General features: G+C 44.7%; 1 protein-coding gene across 1 annotated transcript; it reads left to right on the forward strand.

Annotated features, from left to right (window-relative positions):
• The first annotated feature begins 1,795 nt into the window (after positions 1–1,795).
• On the forward strand, positions 1,796–22,402 carry LOC139376215 (angiopoietin-related protein 1-like). The gene is made up of 5 exons (XM_071118520.1): positions 1,796–2,797; positions 16,439–17,305; positions 19,995–20,188; positions 20,736–21,006; positions 21,120–22,402. Exons 2-5 carry the CDS (start codon positions 16,504–16,506, stop codon positions 21,305–21,307), a joined length of 1,455 nt encoding a protein of 484 aa, XP_070974621.1. The 5' UTR covers positions 1,796–2,797; positions 16,439–16,503; the 3' UTR covers positions 21,308–22,402.
• Positions 22,403–22,686: the final 284 nt, after the last annotated feature.

The following is a 22,686-nucleotide window of genomic DNA, read 5'->3' on the forward strand; positions in this document are numbered from 1 at the left end:
CACACACACACTTCTGCAATTACCATTTCCTGCCAGCAGAGAGCACACATGCCTCAAGAGACAGTGCTGTGTATTATTAACAGTGCATTCGGAAAGTATTCAGACCCCTTGACCTTTTCCACATTCTGTTACCTTACCTTAGTTTTTTCCCCTCATCAATCGACACACAATACCCTACAAAGCAAAAACAGGTTTTTAGACATTTTAGCAAATGTGTTAGTAATCAAAGTTATTAAAAGCATATAGGCACAAATAAAACAATGAGCCAGATGTTTCACCGGATCTATTAATCTAAAGCATCCGGTTGGCATTTCCACTCACCACCAACTATGGTGATGAGAGGAAGCCCAGTGGCCGGCAGTGGGAGAAGATGGAGTGATATGGATTTTGCCAGACATTCTACACATTTTCTCATCAAACATTTGATCTCAATTCAGTTTTCTGTTCCCAAAACTATAATTTGTTACAAACAGAGTGGACTAAGTTTGGTAGACTCAACCCTTTGCCAAAGAAAAAAAAATGGCTTTGTTTAGGAAGAGTGCAAGGGTGAATTGAGTTATTGCCCACGCACTTCACAGAGTAGGTGTTCCCTAACGGAAATATGTAAATACATGCTAAAACACCGCAAATATGACCTCGCTAGCTCGTGCTTGGCTCTGCCCACCTCCTTGCTTGTTCTGCCCACTATGATTAATTAGCTCCCTTTGGAAACGACAGACTGGTCTATCCTGGGTTATAGAAATCTTTGATGTTGGTCAAATCAAATCAAATTAAATGTTATTTGTCACATGCTCCGAATAATATTGGTTTAAATATGACACTTTGTGATTCAACATACAGTATGCCTATCAAATATACAGTTTTTCAATCCAGTGTATAGATGTACAAGTTGCCTTGGGGAGAGACCATCTTTTCACCACAAACATTAAGAAAATCTCGAGACAACAAGACATGATAATACCCATTCTTGCACTCATCGGAGATCACTAAGGCTCTTGTTTGATGTTTCATGGAAATTAAAATCACTTCTAATGATGTACAACTTTGGTAATCAATCATTTTCTTGTGGCTGATCCATACTAGTATAGACTGGAGGAAAATAATCTATAAAAAAGCTAAATTAAATTAAAATGTACATTAGGAGCACTGGCCTACAGTGTCCAAATCCAACAAAGCAACAGAATTATTAATAGGGCAAGAATAACAATTATTGGCTATAATACCTTTGTCTTTATTGAAGGCTATGACTCTTAATGATAAAATAAATGTGTGTGTGTGATGTGCAACAGGTTACTTAAAGAGTGTTGAGGGGTAGAGAACGTATTCATTTAAATGTAAATCAATTCCAGACAAGGAATGCTACATGCTTTGTGTTTTCTTCACTCTCATAATAACTTTTTCTCCAAAGTTAAGAGTTACCTATTTTTACATACAAACAACCACCTTTGAGAGACAATGAAACACCCAAGCACACACACACACACACACACACACACACACACACACACACACACACACACACACACACACACACGTCAAGAAAGTTTAAGAAAGTCCCCTATCCCAGTATTTTCCAAGTAGTACCCTTCTCCCACACTCACAAGTATTTCCTCATTTGGGTTTTATGTCCAAAACATTTTGCCTAAAGCCCTCTTTGTTTGCTGAGACCACATATTGTGTCCATAATCAAATAAACACAGCTGCCAATAGCTCTGAGATGGCCACAATATACACACCCTGCCTTGTGGGACAAACACACATAAACTCACAACCATCCCTCACAGAAACCTCTTTTATAAGAGCCAAAACACTGGATAATCAAGATCATAAGTTCTTCTAAGAGGACTTCTAGAAATAGAAGCAGAGGTATGTATGAGAGAAATGTTGAAAGTGATTGAGAGTGAGTTGTTGATAAGTGGGTTATATGGGAAAGTTTCAAAGCTTAACCACGAGATTGAAAGTTTAAGATTGATTGAGAGAGCGTGAGTGAAACAAACACCAAGCACTAAGCTGCAACAACAGCAAGTGTAAGTATGTACGTGTGATCCAGAGTGGGTGTAAGTGTCATCACCACACACACCAATTCCAGGCAACCAGGCATAGTGGGTTTCGATCTTTTCTTTTTTCTTTCCTGCCCTCTTTACTTCCTTCTCTCCTTCCTCCTTTCCTTCCTTCCTTCCCTCCCTCCTTCCTTCACACCTCACGGCACAACACCTCTCCCCTTTTTTAGTTTGTGCGTATATATTGATATGTAGGCTACGTGTTCCATTTTTAAATTGATGTAGTTCTGTCCTTGAGCTGTTCATGTCTATTGACATTCTGTATTAGGTCATGTTTCAGGTTTTGTGTTGACCCCAGGAAGCGTAGCTGGTGCTTTCGCAACACCTAATGGAGATCCTAACAAAATACCAAAAATACCTTCCTTCCATTAGCAGTTGAAACCTTATATTAGGAGGAGTTTTGTTATTCTTTAGAAGCACTATGACATCAAAGGTAGTTGGCAGGACAACCTCCCACTCCACAGTGAAAAATTACCATCACCCCAGGCTAGCTCAATCTTTTTGGACCAGCCTCCATCCTACTGCGAGTGTGTGTCTGCATGCGTGTGTGTTTGAATGCCAGAGAGAGAGCGAGACAGAGAGACCAGTACTAGGCATAAGGCATGAGAGTCAAGAGCATGCAGTTATACAGGAGCCACAACGGAGACTGAGACATCGGCTCCGACAAGCCTGTAACAAAGACCAGCAGGAGAAACAAACGACGTTGGGACGCATAGACTGTCTCCACACAGCTGCAGGTGTGTACACACTCCTCTTTCCTGTAGCTTCCTGTTTGTCTTTTCTTCAACTACGTTAAACAGCAAATTCCAGTCACGGTATTGTTTAGATGAGAGATAACAACACGTTTGTAGATCGCATCTGTCATCCTCAAGAGTATCATAGTTCTGAAAATGGGTTCTATTACCATTATGCAACTCATTTATTTCGAAGAAATGTCATTACAAAGGGCTTGTATTTTAATGGAAGCCTCCCAGAACTTAAACCATTAACCACAATTAGTTGTTCATCTATTTTAATACACTCCCGCTGTTTATTAACGCTTTATTCGCTGTTGTTAAAGGTTTATTAACTGTTATCAATGGTTTATTAACTTACAAATGTGAGCCATTATTAGACAAACTTTGGGTAAGGAGAAAAGACTGAGTAAACATCCCCCCTGGGTCTGCCTGTGACTGAACAGACATACTTCAGTCACAGCAGAACATCCAGTGACCCACTGGCACTGTAGGACAGTCACCCCAAAGACTGTCCTCTGCCAGCCTACTGTAGGACAGTCACCGCAAGTTTGACCTGTCTGGATGCAAACCGCCCCATCAATATAAATGAGCTATCGGTCTGGCTCTACCTGAGGGGGAAAATGTACTTTGGAAACTTTGTTTTGCTTTTTATAAGTCAATGAAAAATGTAATGCTCTGAATGTGGCTGACTTGATGAAGAGTAGCAGGCCTAGGGTGTTAGCAACAGAGACATACTATACAGCAGTAATAACACACTATTAGATGAATAATCCTGCCATATGGATCCTTTTCTGTAAATACTGTCACTTATCTAAATTGGGGTTTGGGACTAACTTTTAAGAAGGGTTAATCGCTGAAGCCTAATTATTGATAGTGATGATGAAAAAGGGTTTTGATAAAAGAGAAAAAGAGACGTCCCAAGTCTCTGACTTATTATGGCTTTAAAGTTCTAATATATCCCTTTCTTAATCTCTCCTCCTCCAATTTTCCTCAAACCTATTCTCCATCTGTAAGTATGTTTTGGGGTGCTTTCGATTTGATTTGCCTGAAAGCCCGACACAAAGGAAATTCATGGATTTCCAGTGCTGGACTGGTAATGATAAATAACACTTAATCAATAGTACCGACATAAATAAAGAACATCTGATGTTGCCCTCTGCTTGACGTCAGGCAGTAATACAATGTTTCTCTCTTTTGACAGTGAACAATTTTGCCACCACATTGGTTTTGGTTTAGGTAAATGCTACTGGACCCCTCCCATTAAGTATGGTTGGGATGGGACCCTTCAATGCACCTCAGAACATTTCCGAGAAGACCGCAGGCAGAAATGATTGCGTGCCCCCACTACTTTTTCCATCCAAGACATATTGAGTCATTGCTTCCTCAGTATGTTTGAATCCAGAGGATTTGTTTTTATGGGTAGCCTATTGATGTGAAGTAGGTCATATTTTGCATCTGTCAAAAGTGTTGGATGGATGAGGGTTCTATTTCAAATACTTGTTTCGATGTCTCACTTGGGCGTGGCCACAAGCTCGAAGTAACCAATCAAACAGCATCTGTTGGAGACAAGTAGTCACACACTCACCTGGAATGCATTTCAGTTAACAGGTGTGCCTTCTTAAAAGTTAATTTGTGGGAATTGTTTTCCTTCTTTATGTGTTTGAGCCAATCAGTTGTGTTGTGAACAGGTAGTGGTGGTATACAGAAGATAGCCTTATTTGGTAAAATAACAAGTCCATATTATGGCAAGAACAGATCAAATAAGCAAAGAGACATGGCAGTCCATCATTACTTTAAGACATGAAGGTCAGTGAATTTGAAAAATTTCAAGAAGTTTAAAAGTGTATTGGGCAGGCCAGTCACCAGTAAGGTGAATTCACTGTCATGTTCATGGAACCATTCCTAGACAATCCAAGCCTATACAATCATACTTTTCAGATGGATACATTTGAGGAAGTGGGATGCATAATCATCCTTCCTGGAGAGGAACAAACAGGGGATTGACCTGACCACCACTCCACATGGACCTGACCTGTTTGCCTCTCTTTGCCAATCTGCTTCTCTGGTACAGCATGGCACATAGTCCCGGGAGGCTCTGAGGTCAATAGCCAGCATGGACCACGGGGGGACAGGCCGCTCCGAGAACGCCCTCTATGCCAGCGACACAAGTTAGCATTCCCCCTCCATCTAGCCAAAGCACCTCTCCTTCGCCTTTCTGCCAATTAACAACAACGTAAAATCGTTCCTCCCATCCAGGGCTTGGACCAGGCCAGTCATCAACCATCAGCTCTCACTCATTTCAGGCTGCCACCAATTTAGGGTCTGGGACAGTAGGGGACAAGCCCAACGAGGCCACAGTTAGCTCATCAGCAGTCATGGTTGTATCCTTCATGCAACCAGATTAGGGAGCCAACATCATGGAACTGCTAATAGCCTCAGCCTATGGAATTCCAAGACCCAAACTGCCATACTTTGAGAGTGGAAAGGAAAGTTATTTCATCTTCTTGGAAATGGCATTGGAGAGCCTACTGGGTATTCACAGTCATCTGTCAGAAAGTTACAAATAACAAGTACTGATGGATCACTTGAGGTTCCCCAGTGTATACAAGCTGACCAAATCCAAAATGCACTCCGCAAAATCATACACGGCTGCTCTCCAGGCTCCGAAAGCGAGATATGGTTAGTCCAGAGTGTAATTGACAACATCCTGAACGTGCCTCCATGGCAGCATGATTGCAGGTGAAGATGAGGGCGAAGAGCATTGCTCACCAGGCCTCAATCTCAGCCACAGCCTCTGGTTAAGGAAGGAGTTTGAACGCAAGGAGGGTCATAAAAGGCTGAATTCCACTACCATGTACTTAAATAGTGAAGCCGGGGAGGAACCCGGAAGGGAGGAACCCGGGAAGAAGATCGCTCTCAAATTCCAGCACAATTGCCTTATTGCAATAGTAAGGGGAACTTCCTGGGCTCATGACCCAAGGTACAAAATCTCACTCGACCCCAATTGAAGGCCTGGATAACTTCAGGTGAGCGATGCTACAAGTGTGCCCGTAGCCATAAATCGGAGAGCTGCACATTGCTGAAACCCTGCAACAGCTGTAAGAAAATCCATCTCACAGTATTGCATGAAGTAATTCCCCAAACACCGAAGGAGCAGAGTATGCTCATGGTAGGAGCCACAAAGGAGCTCTACTGTACCTCGACCAGCCAAGGGTCATGTTGAAGGTAGTAAAGGTCACTCTGCAAAGCAAAGGGAGGACCATGGACACAATCAATGTTCTAGATGATGGGTCTGAACGAACAATCATTCTCCTAGCTGCTGCATGGCAGCTGAACCTGAAGGGGACCCCCGAGGCCCTTAACCTCAGAACGGTGCGACATAATATTATCCAAGTGAAGAGCTCTGCTGTGACATTTTGCATTTCACCTTCAGGACATAGGGACGTGGCCTACAATATCCAAATGCCTTCACGGCATATGGCCTTCCTGCAAGATGAGTGTTCTACAGAAGCAATATCCTCATCTCAGAGGACTGCCTCTTCGCAACATGGCCAGGGTTGCGCCACTCATCCTGATCGGGTCAGATTACCCACAATTGTCCATCTACTTCTCTCCACCCAAGCTGTAGAGTCACAGCAAGTCCTATTAACCAGAAGCAGTCTAGCTCCATCTCCCTGTGCAGCTACTGACCTATGCTCTGCAGAGACACGCCTGGGAGCACCCAGACAGTGACCCAGAAGTCTGGGATTCAGTGGAGAATGCATTCTATGTGGATAACTGCTTACAGAGCCTCCCATCCACTGCTGAAACGAAAGCACTCCTCGACAAAGTCCAGAATCTCCTATCCAAAGGGCTTTTGAGGTCTGACAGTGGGCTAGCAACACAGTAGAGGTATCCTGCACCTCCTGCCACAAGCCAGGTCAAATAGTAGTGAACTATGATTTTCGAGTGAGAACGAGTGGCCGACAGCCCCGGTGCCCCTACACAACCAACTGAAGCACATGCTACAACATCTCCAGGGAGCCAACAACAGCTCTCCCTGACCCAGCACAATCCCAAACACCTCATATGTGGTGGCTTTCATACCCACCTCCCTCACTGCAGAGACACTCCTCCTACAGCATGCACAAGCAGTCAGCTTCCCTGAGGAGCTCAAATCTCTGAAAGCAGGTAAGGAAGTGGCTAAGGACAGCTGTCTTCTCTCTTCTGCCCCAGAGAATGACCAAATATTCGGAATGATCAGAGTCAGAGGGAGGCTGCACCAAGCAAAAGTATTGGATCCCGATGCTATCCATACAATTATCCTTGACTCCAGACACCCTCTCAACAACCTCCTCATCAAGAGTTATGATAAGAAGCTTCTCCACCCAGGGCCAGTAAGAGTCTATGGGGCGATGTGGCAGAAGTACTGGATTCATGGAGGACGAGGAGCAATTCACAAGCACCAATACGCCTGCATGGCAGATTTGCCACTGCTCGCTTGCGCCTCCTCAAATCCACCTTCTGTTCAACAGGAGTAGATTGTTTTGGGCCCATTACAATCAAGCTAGATCGTCGAGTGGAGAAGCACTGGGGCATTCTGTTTAAGTGCTTGAAAACTAGATGTATCCACCTGAAACTACTTGAGAGTTTGGATGCTGAAGTCTTCCTCATGGCCCTAAGGCGGTTTAGCTCCCGACGGGGGAAACGCTACAAGATCCTGGCTGACAGAGGCACAAACTTCAAGGCAGGAGAGGCCAAGTTGGAGGAAACCTTCCAAGCAATGTAACCAACCCTCCAGGATCAACTGATGGAGCCAACAAATCTTCTTCAAATTCAACCCCCAAGAAGCTCATTTTTGAGGAACACGGGAGCAAGAGATCAAATTGGTTAAGACGGCCTTACAAGCCGTTCTGGGTGACCAAACTGTCCCTGAAACCGTCTTGCGGACCGTCCTGATAGAGGTTGAAGGAATACTGAACTACAAACGGTCGTGTTAGATCAGTGGAGATCCAGGTAAAGAACCAGACATATATCCAGCCTGTTGTCCAAATAATTCCTCTCCCTGAGATGACAGAGGACGTGGAGGGATGAGCCTTTTGAGGAGTGTGGAATTTAACAGAATTCTGGGGTGGCTGTGGAAAAGGCTCATGGAGTTGGTGAAATCTACCTTTAATTCATAGCCACTTGCCCAGCTTGACCAGAGCGCTTTAATTAGGTCAGGTTGAAATGTCTGACAGATCTCAACTCATTAAAAGGAGGAAATCTCCACTGCCTGACCTCGCTGCTTTCTCTCCCCCAACTCCATCTAATCCAGACATTGTGTGCATCCACAAATCAACATAAATCCACAGAATCTGTTATCTTTCATCTGAACTATCTGTTACTCTCGGGAGAGCGGGACATCAGTTATCGTTTATAGTTATTACCACGGAGCGCAGCTTGGAGCGCATGCTTCAAACCTATTGTGTTATATCAATGGACAATGATCAAGGCCTTACAGATCATCACGGGACAATTATGCCACTGAAATATGGTTAAAATGTAACAAAATTACATGTAGATATGAAGACAAACCTGGAAGTATGAAATGTAATTATTATTTGCTAAATTGATAAATCCTGAGGTCAAACTGATTGAGATTACAGATTGAATCATTTATAACTGATTGATTTATTTGCATTGTCATTATCATGATTATATTTAGTGAGTTTTCAGGCCCCTCCGGTGACAAATGTAGCTACTTTTAGGCTGTCTTTTGGGGAATTTTGATGAAATGTACCAACTTTTCCAACTAAATTCTGATGCATTCGAGAGTGGAAGAAGCTGTCTGTGCAACAACACACACACACAGACAGAGAAGCACAAGGGGAGGGGGTGTGAAGGGGGAGGGGTGAAGAAACTACTTCCGGACTGCAGCAGTGCTGGAGAAAGGCAACTGCAAATGTCATCTAGCGACTACTAGCGACAAGTAAAGGAGCCAATAGCAGATCTCACTGAAAAACAGTTGCGAACGCTAAGCCTGCCTTATCAGTCAGTTGAATGAGAGAGAGCGAACTGAACATTGAAGAGAGAAGCACTAGGTAAACTAATTATTTGAAACCTTATCTGGAAGGTGAGCGAGTTATAAAGCATAGGATATAAAACAAAGTTAAGCGAGAATAATGATATAATTCTTCTTTTTTATGACGTTTTGATAGTTGAATGAATTTATGAAAGTATGTTAGCAAAAAAGCCAGAATTGTCTAATTTTAGCTCCAGTCAAGCTAGCCTGTAGTGGCAACAGAGGAACAGAGGACTCCAACAAATGTTAACACGGTCACACCCTGATCTGTTTCACCTGTCTTTTATAAACAGGGGGAACATTGTAACTTGCTGTTGTTAGGGATATGAAATTCTGAAAATGTATCTTTGAGATAAGATTATTATTAATACCTTTTGCAAGTAGTTTTTAGTATGTTGGCTATGTATAAGATTAACCTAGTCGTTGAGGAGAGATAGCTGTATTGAAGAGAGAAGCACCAGGAAACATTTTTTTTAATACCTTATCTTCTTAAGGGGGTTAAAAACTTCTTAGGGATCAAATCCCTTTAGCGGGATCGATTTGACAGCATCCGGTGAAATGGCAGAGCGCCAAATTCAAATGAAATTACTGCAAATATTAAACTTTCATGAAATCACACATGCCATACACATTAAAGCTATACTTGTTGTTAATTCAGCCAACGTGTCAGATTTCAAAAAGGCTTTACGGCAAAAGCAAACCATGCTATTATCTGAGGACAGCACTCCGTGAAACAAAGACAGACCATCATAATTCAACCCACAAGGCGCGACACGAAACTCAGAAATAAAGATATAATTCATTCCTTACCTTTGACGAGCTTCTTCTGTTGGCACTCCAATATGTCCCATAAATTAATTCCGTCGTTATATATCCAAAATGTAAATTTATTTGGCACGTTCGATCCAGAAAAACACAGATTTCAACTTGCGCTCCATGACTACAAAATATCTCATAAATTACCTGTAATCTTTGTCCAAACATTTCAAACAACTTTCCTAATACAACTTTAGGTATATTTTAACGTAAATAATCAATACATTTTCAGACGGGATAAACTGTGTTCAATATCGGAGGAAAACAAAAGTGGAGCAAGCTTTTCAGGTCACGCGCCTCTAACAAACAGTACACTTCACTCGACCCTCGTTCTGGACAGCCCTACTTCTTCATTTCTCAAAGGAAAAACATCAACACATTTCTAAAGACTGTTGACATCTAGTGGAAGCGATAGGAACTGCAAGCAACTGCGTTAGAATTCTAGATTCCCATTCAAATCCATTGAAAAGAGAGTGACCTCGATTTACTTTCCCCCTGGATGGTTTGTCCTTGGGGTTTCGCCTGCCAAATAAGTTCTGTTATACTCACAGACATCATTCAAACGATTTTAGAAACTTCACTTCACTTTTCTATCCAAATCTACTAATAATATGCATATCCTAGCTTCTGGGCCTGAGTAGCAGGCAGTTTACTTTGGGCACACTTTTCATCCGGACGGGAAAATACCGCCCCCTAGCCTTAAGAAGTTTTAAGAGTGTCCACTAGGCCTATGCTTTTTAATTGCAGAGCGAGTAGTGAATATTGCATTATGTGAGTACCATACATTTTTGCATTTTTGGTCACTTAACCCGTAAAATGTTGTTACGCAGAACATCATGATAATACATTATAAACAACTACCGTGCTTTCATGTTTACATGCTGTTAGTGTAAAACCATGGTATATTCCCTCCATCCACGGCAGTACAATAAAATAAATACCATTATACGATCATCATGGTTTTTGGTCACTGCTGTGGCAGGAAAATACCATGGTATTTACAGCAGTACCTTTACATGGTACATTTTTGTAAGGGTCTCCGCAAAGCTAGCTACCCCAAACTGGCTTTTTCACTTGTAAGGATAGAATTGCTTCACTCCCTGACGGTTGAGAGACACGATTTGTTCGTTGAGAGACAAGCGAAGCATATGCTTCGACCCCGCAATTGCAACCCACTTGGGCAGAGGTAGCGGCAGGTTACCCTGAGGATCTATGTCCTATACAGTGGGGAGAACAAGTATTTGATACACTGCCGATTTTGCAGGTTTCCCTACTTACAAAGCATGTAGAGGTCTGTAATTTGTATCATAGGTACACTTCAACTGTGAGAGACGGAATCTAAAACAAAAATCCAGAAAATCACATTGTATGATTTTTAAGTAATTAATTTGCATTTTATTGCATGACATAAGTATTTGATACATCAGAAAAGCAGAACTTAATATTTGGTACAGAAACCTTTGTTTGCAATTACAGAGATCATACGTTTCCTGTAGTTGTTGACCAGGTTTGCACACACTGCAGCAGGGATTTTGGCCCACTCCTCCATACAGACCTTCTCCAGATCCTTCAGGTTTCGGGGCTGTCGCTGGGCAATACGGACTTTCAGCTCCCTCGAAAGATTTTCTATTGGGTTCAGGTCTGGAGACTGGCTAGGCCACTCCAGGACATTGAGATGCTTCTTACGGAGCCACTCCTTAGTTGCCCTGGCTGTGTGTTTTGGGTCGTTGTCATGCTGGAAGACCCAGCCATGACCCATCTTCAATGCTCTTACTGAGGGAAGGAGGTTGTTGGCAAGACCTCACGATACATGGCCCCATCCACCCTCCCCTCAGTGCAGTCATCCTGTCCCCTTTGCAGAAAATCATCCCAAAAGAATGATGTTTCCTCCTCCCTGCTTCACGGTTGGGATGGTGTTCTTGGGGTTGTAATCATCCTTCTTCTTCCTCCAAACACGGCGAGTGGAGTTTAGACCAAAAAGCTCTATTTTTGTCTCATCAGACTATATGACCTTCTCCTATTCCTCCTCTGGATCATCCAGATGGTCATTGGCAAACTTCAGACGGGCCTGGACATGCGCTGGCTAGAGCAGGGGGACCTTGCGTGCGCTGTAGGATTTTAATCCATGACGGCGTAGTGTGTTACTAATGGTTTTCTTTGAGACTGTGGTCCCAGCTCTCTTCAGGTCATTGACCTGGTACTGCTGTGTAATTCTGGGCTGATCCCTCACCTTCCTCATGTTCATTGATGCCCCACGAGGTGGGATCTTGCATGGAGCCCCAGACCGAGGGTGATTGACCATCATCTTGAACTTCTTCCATTTTCTAATAATTGCGCCAACAGTTGTTGCCTTCTCACCAAGCTGCTTGCCTATTGTCATGTAGCCCATCCCAGCCTTGTGCAGGTCTACAATATTATCCATGATGTCCTTACACAGCTCTCTGGTCTTGGCCATTGTGGAGAGGTTGGAGTCTGTTTGATTGAGTGTGTGGACAGGCGTCTTTTATACAGGTAACGAGTTCAAACAGGTGCAGTTAACACAGGTAATGAGTGGAAAACAGGAGGGCTTCTTAAAGAAAAACTAACAGGTCTGTGAGAGCCGGAATTCTTACTGGTTGGTAGGTGATCAAATACTTATGTAATTTAATAAAATGCAAACGAATTACTTAAAAATCATACAATGTGATATTCTGGATTTTTGTTTTAGATTCTGTCTCTCACAGTTGAAGTGTACCTATGATAAAAATTACAGACCTCTACATGCTTTGTAAGTAGGAAAACCTGCAAAATCCGCAGTGTATCAAATACTTGTTCTCCCCACTGTATGTTTGACAGCGGATGAAGGAGAAGGGGACTTCCTCATTGTTTAAGAAGAAGAAGAAGAAGCCCAAGCCCTAGGCTGTCTTTCTCCCTCATCAGAACTTCAGTACCTAATGAAAAATATGGGCTAATCGATGTCTGTAAACGATCACCGACCAGACTCAATATCGAGTGGCCCGCACCCATGGTGGGTGGCAGCGCCGAAAGGAACTGGTTTGACAGGAAGACACTCCCCTCTCTCACCATCCCGGGAAAGTAATTTCTCCTAGCTGTCCAAAGCCAAATGCAACTGGGACCAGCCCGTGTCCAGCAGTGTCCAAATGAGGTATTTTCTGGGCATGGACATGGCTATGGAGACTTACATCGAGGTCTCCCTACAGCTGCAGTGTGTATCCGTCCTTCTGCCTCCCCCGACCAGCGCAAAGTTCTTCTTTGTAGAGAAGAAGGACAGAACCCTATGCATCGACTACCGGGGCCTCAATAACATCACAGTGAAGAACCGCTACCACTCATCCCCTCGGCCTTCATGCCGCTCGAGAGGGCCACCGTTTTCTCCAAGTTGGACCTGTGGAACACCTACCATCTGGTGCAGATACGGGAAGGGGACGAGTGGAAGACCGCCTTCAACATGGCCAGCGGCCACTATGAATACCTGGTCATCAAAATGAAATCAAATTTATTTATATAGCCCTTCGTACATCAGCTGATATCTCAAAGTGCTGTACAGAAACCCAGCCTAAACCCCCAAACAGCAAGCAATGCAGGTGTAGAAGCACGGTGGCTAGTAAAACTCCCTAGAAAGGCCAAAACCTAGGAAGAAACCTAGAGAGGAACCAGGCTATGTGGGGTGGCCAGTCCTCTTCTGGCTGTGCCGGGTGGAGATTATAACAGAACATGGCCAAGATGTTCAAATGTTCATAAATGACCAGCATGGTTAAATAATAATAATCCCAGGCACAACAGTTGAAACTGGAGCAGCAGCACTGCCAGGTGGACTGGGGACAGCAAGGAGTCATCAGGCCAGGTAGTCCTGAGGCATGGTCATAGGGCTCAGGTCCTCCGAGAGAGAGAAAGAAAGAGAGAAAGAGAGAATTGGAGAGAGCATACTTAAATTCACACAGGACACCGGATAAGACAGGAGAAGTACTCCAGATATAACAAACTGACCCGACACATAAACTACTGCAGCATACATACTGGAGGTTGAGACATGTCATGCCATTAGGACTTACCAACGGCCATGCTGTGTTCTAGGCCTTGGTTAATGACGTTCTCCGCGACATGTTGAACCGGTTCGTTTTTGTCTACATCGATGACATCCTCGTTTTCTCCCACTCAGCCCAAAAACACATGTCCGACAGGTCCTCCAGCGCCTCCTGGAGAACCAGCTTTTTGTGAAAGCGGAGAAATGCGAATTCCATCGCTCCACTGTCCCCTTCCTTGGTTACATCATTGCTGCAAGGAATGTACAGATGGAGCGGTGGTGGATTGGCCCCAGCCTATGCCCAGAGTGACGCTGCAATGTTTCCTGGGATCTGCCAACTTTATCCGGAGTTACAGCACCATGGCTTCCCCCCTGTCTGCACTCACATCCCCCAAGGTTCCATTCACATGGTCCCCAGCTGCTGACCAGGTGTTCAGGGACCTCAAGCACCACTTCACCACTGCTCCCATGTTGGTTCATCCTGACACATCCCTTCAGTTCGTCTTGGGGGCCAATGCTTCGGATGTTGGAGTGGGGGCTGTCCTGTCCCAGCGTTCTGCCCTGGACCTCAAGTTACATCCATGCACCTTCTTCTCCCATCGCCTCAATGCCACGGAGAGGAACTACGATGTGGGGAATCGTGAGCTTCTCGCGGTGAAAATGGTGTTGGAGGAGTGTAGACACTGGTTGGAGGGGGCGGTACATCTGTTCATTGTGTGGATGGATCACAATAACCTGGAATATCTCCGCACCGCTAAGCATCTCGATTCCAGTTAAGTTAGGTGGGCCCTGCTTTTCACCCGGTTTAACTTCTCCCTCTCCTACCGACCAGGATTCAAGAACATCAAGCCGGATGCACTGTCACGCTGCTATAGCCCCGCGGCTACACTCTCAGACCCTGAGACCATCCTTCCCACCTCGTGTCTGGCGATGGAACTCAGCTGGGGAATAGGGAAGCAGGTCCGTGAGGCGAATCGTTCCCAGCCAAACCCCGGGGGGGCAGATAACAGGATGTTTGCGTGTGCCTGACACTGTCCACTCCTTGGTCTTGGAGTGGGCCCACTCCTCCAGGCTTGCCTGCCACCTGGGTTCTCATCGGGCCCTGACTTTTGTGCGACAACGCTTTTGGGGGCCTGCCTAACATGGTCCCGGAAGTCTCCGCGTTCATCGCCGCCTGCACGATCTGTGCACAGAACAAGACTCCTTGGCAAGCTCTGCCTGGTCTTCTTCAACCACTGCCTGTCCCTCACCATCCCTGGTCTAACATATCCCTGGACTTCGTCACGCGTCTTCCCTCATCTGATGGCAACACCTCCATCCTGACAGTAGTGGACCAGTTTTCCAAAGCCACCCACTTCATTCCTCTCCTCAACCTACCCTCTGCCAAAGAGACATCCCAGGTCATGGTGCAGCACTGTCTTCCGGATCCATGGACTCCCGGTGGACATGGTCTCCGACCGGGGCCCTCAGTTCTAGTCCCGGGTTCTGGAAGGCGTTCTGCATGCTCATTGGTCAGCCTGTCCTCCGGGTTCCACTAGCAGTCCAATGCCCAGTCGGAGCGAGACCTGGAGACAACTCTGCCAGCAACTTGTGTGGGTTGAATAAGCCTGCAACAGCCTCCCCTGTTCTGCCACTGGGCTCTCACCTCTCGAGTGTTCCCTGGGGTGTTAGCCCCTGCTCTTTCCGGAGCAAGAGGAAGAGGTCAGCATACCCTCGGCCCAGATGTTAGTCCGCTGCTGTTGCCATATCTGGAAGAGAGCCCGGTTTGCTCTTCTCAAGACCACCACCAGGTATCGACGACAAGCGGACCGCAAATTTCTCCAAGATTATTAGCCTCTCTGCTGTTTGTCTTCTGTTGCCCCGTACCCTCCGTATTCATCCAATTTTTCATGTGTCTAGGATTAAACCTATGTCTCACAGCCCTTTGTCTCCTGCCTGCCCTGACCCCGAGCCGGCCTGCTGTTCTGCACCTTATTGACTCTGTCCTGGATTACGGACCTCTGCCTACCTTTGACCTGTCTTTTGCATGCACCCGGTTTGGGTCAAACATCTGTGATTCTAGCTGTCTGCATCTGGGTCTTATCCTGAGTTCTGATTTTAAAAAATGCATTCCCAGAAAACATTACTTATAAGCCAGTCTCACACATCCAGCTCTTTCATTCGATACCAAATTCAGCCAGTGCCATATTTAGGCCAGCCAGGAGAAATAGGATGCGAGTAAAATGGGTCAGTCAGAAACAATCATTGGCCTCCAGCTGGCGCCCAAAAGATGCACAGGCATAATCTTATTATAGGTACACTTATGCACACACTTCTTTGAGATAACTTTTTTTATTTAGAATTGGGGCTTCATGTTTGCCTTCATCTAATTCCAAACAAAATCTTCCTACTTGATTTTCAGACTTTTATTATGAAAGAGTAGAGATTTTTTAACAGTATCCCTCCACTTAATTGTAATAATACATAGGTCCTATATAGCCCTTTTCTATAACCCAAAGACACAATCTGGAAGCTTTTGTAGAAGCTTGAGAAAGCAGGGGAGATGTAGGAATATGAGAACCAGGGCTAACCAAACACACCCAGAGATATGATATAGCCTGGTCAGGGGCAGTAACGTGAAGGAATATCCAAGAGTGAATGAACTTATGTCAGAATTGGAGTTGTGATAACATATTTCTGCATGTCTGTTCTGCAGTGCACACACCACTGCTAAGAATTCAACCACGTATTGACTCACTCTCCCCTGCCTATGTTTTAGGTGCACCAGTGACACAGACAGCCTTGTTGTAGAAGAGCAGAAGAAGAGAAAAGGAACCACTAGCTATGGGGCCCAGAGCTTGGTGCCTGTTTGTCCTGCTTGGGCTGTCCGTCTGGGGCAGCAGTGAGGGCCTCAGATCCCCCATCCTGACCCGGAGAAGGAGGTACCTGGAGGACAAAGGAGAACCACCCAAAAAGTGCTCGTATACCTTCCTGGTCCCTGAGCAGAAGATCACAGGGCCAATCTGCACCAGCCGTGGCCTACACACGGACAAGGACCGCGTGACCCGCCTGGACGTAGCGGCGGTGAGGGACCTGCTTTCCAAACAGAGACGGGAGATGGATACCCTGAAGCTGGTGGTGAACATTGATGGGAACATGGTGAACGAGATGAAGTTGCTGAGGAAGGAGAGCAGGAACATGAACTCCAGGGTGACCCAGCTCTACATGCAGCTTCTGCACGAGATCATCAGGAAGAGAGACAACTCTCTGGAGCTGGCTCAGCTGGAGGGACGCATTCTGAACGCCACAGCAGAGTCCCTACGCCTGGCCGCCCGCTACCGTGACCTAGAGGTCCGATACGCTGCGCTCTCTGCCGTGGTCAACAGCCAGTCAGTTCTGGTTGGTGCCCTGGAAGAGCGCTGTCTGCAGGTGTATGGCCGGCGGCACGAGCAGTCTCCTCAGGGCCCCCCACTGGTGCAGGTGGTGCCAGAGAACATACCGGTTAGCATCCCGAGATTTACCAACGAGATCCAGAGGGACCACGGCCGGGCATTTCCCAGAGACAGGGGCTCCCAAGCAGGGCCAGCACCCACAGGAAGCACCCTGGAGCTCCAGAAGGCTCCGCAGGGCAACTTCAGTGCAGAGGGTGAGGCAACTGATTATTAGATACACTATATAGTGCATTGGGTCAGTATTCAGACCCCTTGACTTCGTCCACATTTTGTTACGTTACAGCCTTATTCTAAAATGGATTGAATTGTTTTTTTCCCCTCATCAATCTACACACAAAACCCCATAATGGCAAAGTGAAAACAGGTTTTTAGACATTTTTGCAACTGTATACAAAATAAAAAACAGATATACCTTATTTAGATAGGTATTCAGACACTTTGCTATGAGATTTGAAATTGATTGGAGTCTACCTGTGGTCAATTCAATTGATTGGACATGATTTGGAAAGCCACAAATGGAAACCACTCCTCAGTAAAAGGCACATGACAGCCAACTTGGAGTTTACCAAAAGGCACCTAAAGTATTCTCAGACCATGAGAAACAAGATTCGCTGGCACCACCCCTACGGTGAAGCATGGGGCTGGCAGCATAGTGCTGTGGCAATGTTTTTCACCGGCAGAGACTGGGAGACTAGTCAGGATCAAGGGAAAGATGAACAGAGCAAAGTACATAGAGATCCTTAATGAAAACCTGCTCAGGACCTCAGAATGGGGCGATGGTTCACCTTCCAACAGGGCAACGCCCCTAAGCACACAGCCAAGGCAACGCAGGAGTCACTTCAGGACAAGTCTCTGTGCCAAGCTTGTAGCATCATACCCAAGAAGACTCAAGGCTGTAATACCTGCCAAAGGTGCTTCAACAATGTACTGAGTAAAGGGTCTGAATACTTATGTAAATGTGATATTTCAGTTTTTTATTTGTAATAAACTTGCAAAAATGTCTAAAAAACAGTTTTTGCTTCGTCATTATGTGTGTAGATTGATGAGGGGAAAAACTATTTAATCCATTTTAGAATAAGGCTTTAACGTAACAAAATGTGGAAAAAGTCAAGGGGTCTGAATACTTTCCGAATGCACCGTATATACAAAAGTATGTGGACACCCATTCAAATTTGTGATTTGCCTATCTCAGCCACACACATTGCTGACAGATATATAAAATCGAGCACACAGCCATGTAATCTCCATAGACAAAACTTTGTCATGTGGAATGTCTTAACTGAAGAGCTCAGTGACTTTCAACGTGGCAATATCATAGGATCCCACCTTTCCAACAAGTCAGTTCGTCAAATTTCTACCCTGCTACAGCTGCCCCGGTCAACTGTAAATTATGTTATTGTGAAGTGGAATAGTCTAGGCGCAACAATGGCTCAGCCGTGAAGTGGTAGCCATACAAGCTCACAGAACGGGACTGCTGAGTGCTGAAGCGGTCTTTGGTTGCAACACTCATTGCCGAGTTGTAAATGCACAAAGCGAGGTCCATACAGAAACGGTTTGTCGAGATCGGTGTGGAAGAACTTGATTGGCCTGCACAGAGCCCTGACCTCAACCCCATCGAACACCTTTGGGATGAATTGGAATGCCGACTGCCAGCCAGGCCTAAATGCCCAACATCAGTACCCGACCTCACTAATGCTCTTGTGGCTGAATGGAAGCAATTCCCCTCAGCAACACCTAGTGGAAAGCCTTCCCAGAAGAGTGGAGGCTGTTATAGCAGCAAAAGGGGGACAAACTCCATATTAATGCCCATTATTTTGGAATGAGATGTTCGACGAAAAGGTGTCCACATACTATTGGTCATGTAGTGTAGGTTGGTGGGTGAGGTGGTAGGTGAGGGGGTGGATGGGTGGTTAGTTGTTGTTTGTTTGGTAGCAAGGATAAAGCCCTAGACTTATTTCAAAATTAACCTCAAACCAATGTGTGTTCATTTTCTTCTTAGTCAGATTTGTTTATGATGTAACATTTGCATATTCGGCTAGAACTAGGTTTGGTGCTGCTCACCAGAAAGAACACAGACCTCGATGGAAAGAAAATAGGTCGTAGCATTCTAAGTTCAGAAGAAGGAAAAGAGAAAAAAGAAACAGAAAATAAACATTTTACTCATCTACCGAAATTCCTAACACATTTAGATTGTCCCGACCCAAGAATAATAAAACGTGTGGGATTTGAAGGCAGCTGTGTATGAAAGGGAACCCTCTGCAGGATCGCTCCCTCTCATGCTAAGCATGGACAGAACCTAGGCTGGAATGACATGGTTTCCGCTGACCACAAAGTATCTGCACATCTGGCTTACTTCACCACCGCTTGCTGAGACTAATAGCGATCCTCACCTATAAACTAGGCAAAGATTCATCTCACATTAAACAAACACAATAGTTGAACTGTTCACATCTGCTCTAAGACAAATGTATAACAAATGAATGGTAGATAGAGATAAATCCTAATATTCAATGTGTTCTAAACAAATCACTGCTTTAACTGCCTACATCTGGTGTGTGATATTTTGTTATTTTGTGTGTTATTTCTTACATAATTAGCCCAGAAAATGCTGTGTACACAAAAAAAACGAAAAGACAATAATAAAATAAAAATACAAGCATTTTGCTACACCCGCAATAACATCTGCTAAATATGTGTATGTGACCAATACAATTTGATTTGATTAACAGTTTGTAACTGATAAATCCCTCCGTCGCTACCTTTGTCCCTCCATCTCTTTCCTACCATCCCCCCATCTCTCCCTTCATCCCTCCATCTCTCCCTTCATGCCTCCATCTCTCCCTCCATCTCTCCCCCACCATCCCACCCTCCATGCTCCCCCAGGTCCTTTCAGGGACTGTCTCCAGGCCCAGGAGGCTGGCCATAGCACCAGCGGTATGTACCTGCTGAAACCTGGCGAAGCTGAGAGGCCCATGCAGGTGTGGTGTGAGCAGGGCCTGGACAACGGAGGCTGGACTGTCATCCAGAGCAGGAGGGATGGCTCTGTCAACTTCTTCAGGAACTGGGACGCCTACAAGGTGATGATGAAAAAGAGAAAAGACACTGAAAACGAATAAGCCAGAGACAACAACAGTGCCGTTATGTGACCTATCCAAAAGGAACTTGTCTGGTCTGGTGTCTCAGGATCCTTTCCAAGGCCTGGACCCCTTGTGTTTTCACTTATAATATAATGTATTTTGTGTGTGTCAGCGTATTATTGCTGAAGTGATTTAGTTTGAGATGGCCATTTTGAAAGGTAAGAAGACCCAACAGGAAGGTATATTCCACCGCTCAATCTCCAATGTTGACTTTCCAAACTACCACAGCTAAACTAGGTATATCTTACAGTGCACTAATTCAATCTGAAGTGAACTCACTGATTGTTGTTTGTCTTATATATTATCATGGCCAAAGAGATTAAAGATGTTCACCTGAACAGACCTAAAAGTGATTTAGATGCATTTGTCTTCCAAAGGTACTTTCTGACAAAAATTGATTTATAGTATTCCTTTTTTTAGCGTTCCTCTTTTTCAACCACTCAGACTATACAAAACCAACAACTAACTTTTCATTTATCTTTCTTAGAATGGATTCGGCAACATAGATGGGGAGTACTGGCTGGGGCTGCTGGGGATCTACAATTTAGGGAAGCAGGGAGACTACAGACTTCTAGTGGAGCTGGAGGACTGGGTGGGGAAGAAGGTGTATGCTGATTACAGCAGCTTCCACCTGGAGCATGAGAACGAGGGCTACCGCCTGAGGTTGGGCACCTACCAGGGAAACGCTGGCGACTCACTCAGCAGCCACAACGGCAAGCAGTTCACCACACTGGACAGAGACAAGGATGCCTTCTCAGGTGGGTCAACCAATCAATTAATATACTGTTGGCTAAATGCATAAGATATACAGTAGGCCCTAAAGAAAGCATATGAGACAAACAAATGGGCTATTTACATGATCTCTATGCAGGTAACTGTGCACACTTCCTTAAGGGAGGCTGGTGGTACAACTCCTGTGGCCAGGCCAATCTGAATGGTGTTTGGTACACTGGCGGTGTCTACCGCAGCAAGTTCCAGGACGGAATTTTCTGGGCAGACTACGGCGGAGGATTCTACTCTATGAAGGGAGTCCGCATGATGATTAGACCTATAGACTGAGACTACAGAGGGAGAGACATGACCATCCTATCCCTCAACCAACACATGTACACTATTGCCTATCTCAGACCTACTCACTCACAGAGATTGAGTACAAACATTGTCTGACCTCATTGTGGGATGGTAAAGTATTAAAGTATACTACTAATGTCTGGGCCTTACTGTCAGCACTAGACTTAGAGCCAAGGAGTGCCAGACCTTTCAGTTACCATGGAGAGCAAAACAACTGACCATATGGTATGGAATTGAAATCTGTGTACGTTGCTAGAGGTAAAAGCTTGCCTATTTTAGAGGCGTGTAAATATGCTTACGTAAGCATTCAATCTACTTTGTTTCAACTTCTCCATCTTGAGATGCTTTATCATTTGCATCCCTTGAGATGTTTTTTCACCTATTTGAAATAAACCAGGGAGAAGCTGTAAATGATCCTATAGAAAACATTGGGTTTTCGATTCACTGTCCATATTTGTGGATCATGCACCTTTTATTGTGCTCTCACAGCTGACTTATGTACTGTAGCCTGTGTGAATGTTTTTCTCATTTTGCAGTTGATTAAATCTCAATACGAGCCAGAAGCAAAACAAGAAAAAAAAAAGGAAAGGAATTACGGTTTGTTTTGTGTGGTTTTCAGAGACTTAAAAAATGCACACGAAGCAGAGAGTTAGTATGAAGTATCGGAACAGACAACGAGAAACACATGGCTGAAAGCCACAGGATAGAGTGAAGGGAAGAAGGGAGAGAGGGGGAGAGGGAAAGAGACAGGGGAAGAAAGGGGGGGGGGGTGGATTCTGTCCACATTTTAAAGTGATCCTTTTTCTCTTCCTTTTAAATACAGAGAAATTGACATTCTTTCCGTACAAAAGTGCTTGGGCTGTATGTTTAAAAATATATATTTTTCATTGAAAAAGTCACGACTCCCTGTGGTCCGTAATCACCGGTAGAACTGGCTAGATCTGGAGGGAAACTGACCCCAAAGGAGAGACCAGCGGGTTCCTCTGACTGATGGGTCTGCAGCACACGGCACACTACAAAAAGACATACTGTATCACACATTAAAGTCAATGGGAAAGAGACATCCCATAAACTTCAACAAAACATATGATTGTAATGAGCTTTGCTGTATATTTGTCACACATGGACACAAGATGAAGGGTAATATTCAAGTTTAAGTCACCAGACTTGAATGTAAACCAGTCAGAATGAACCAAACAGGCTCTTTGTGCTGTTTTATGGACATGTTTACAGACGTCCAAAAACTCAGAGCCAATTAAACATGCTGTTGTGGAATACTCAATCCAAAGATTAAGGCAGAGAATAACTGAAATTATAATAGTGAATCTTTTAATGCAATCAGCTGGAAGGTAGATCCCTCTCTGATC

The sequence above is a fragment of the Oncorhynchus clarkii genome, chromosome 20 (genome assembly GCF_045791955.1).
Source record: "Oncorhynchus clarkii lewisi isolate Uvic-CL-2024 chromosome 20, UVic_Ocla_1.0, whole genome shotgun sequence".
NCBI lineage: Eukaryota > Metazoa > Chordata > Actinopteri > Salmoniformes > Salmonidae > Oncorhynchus > Oncorhynchus clarkii.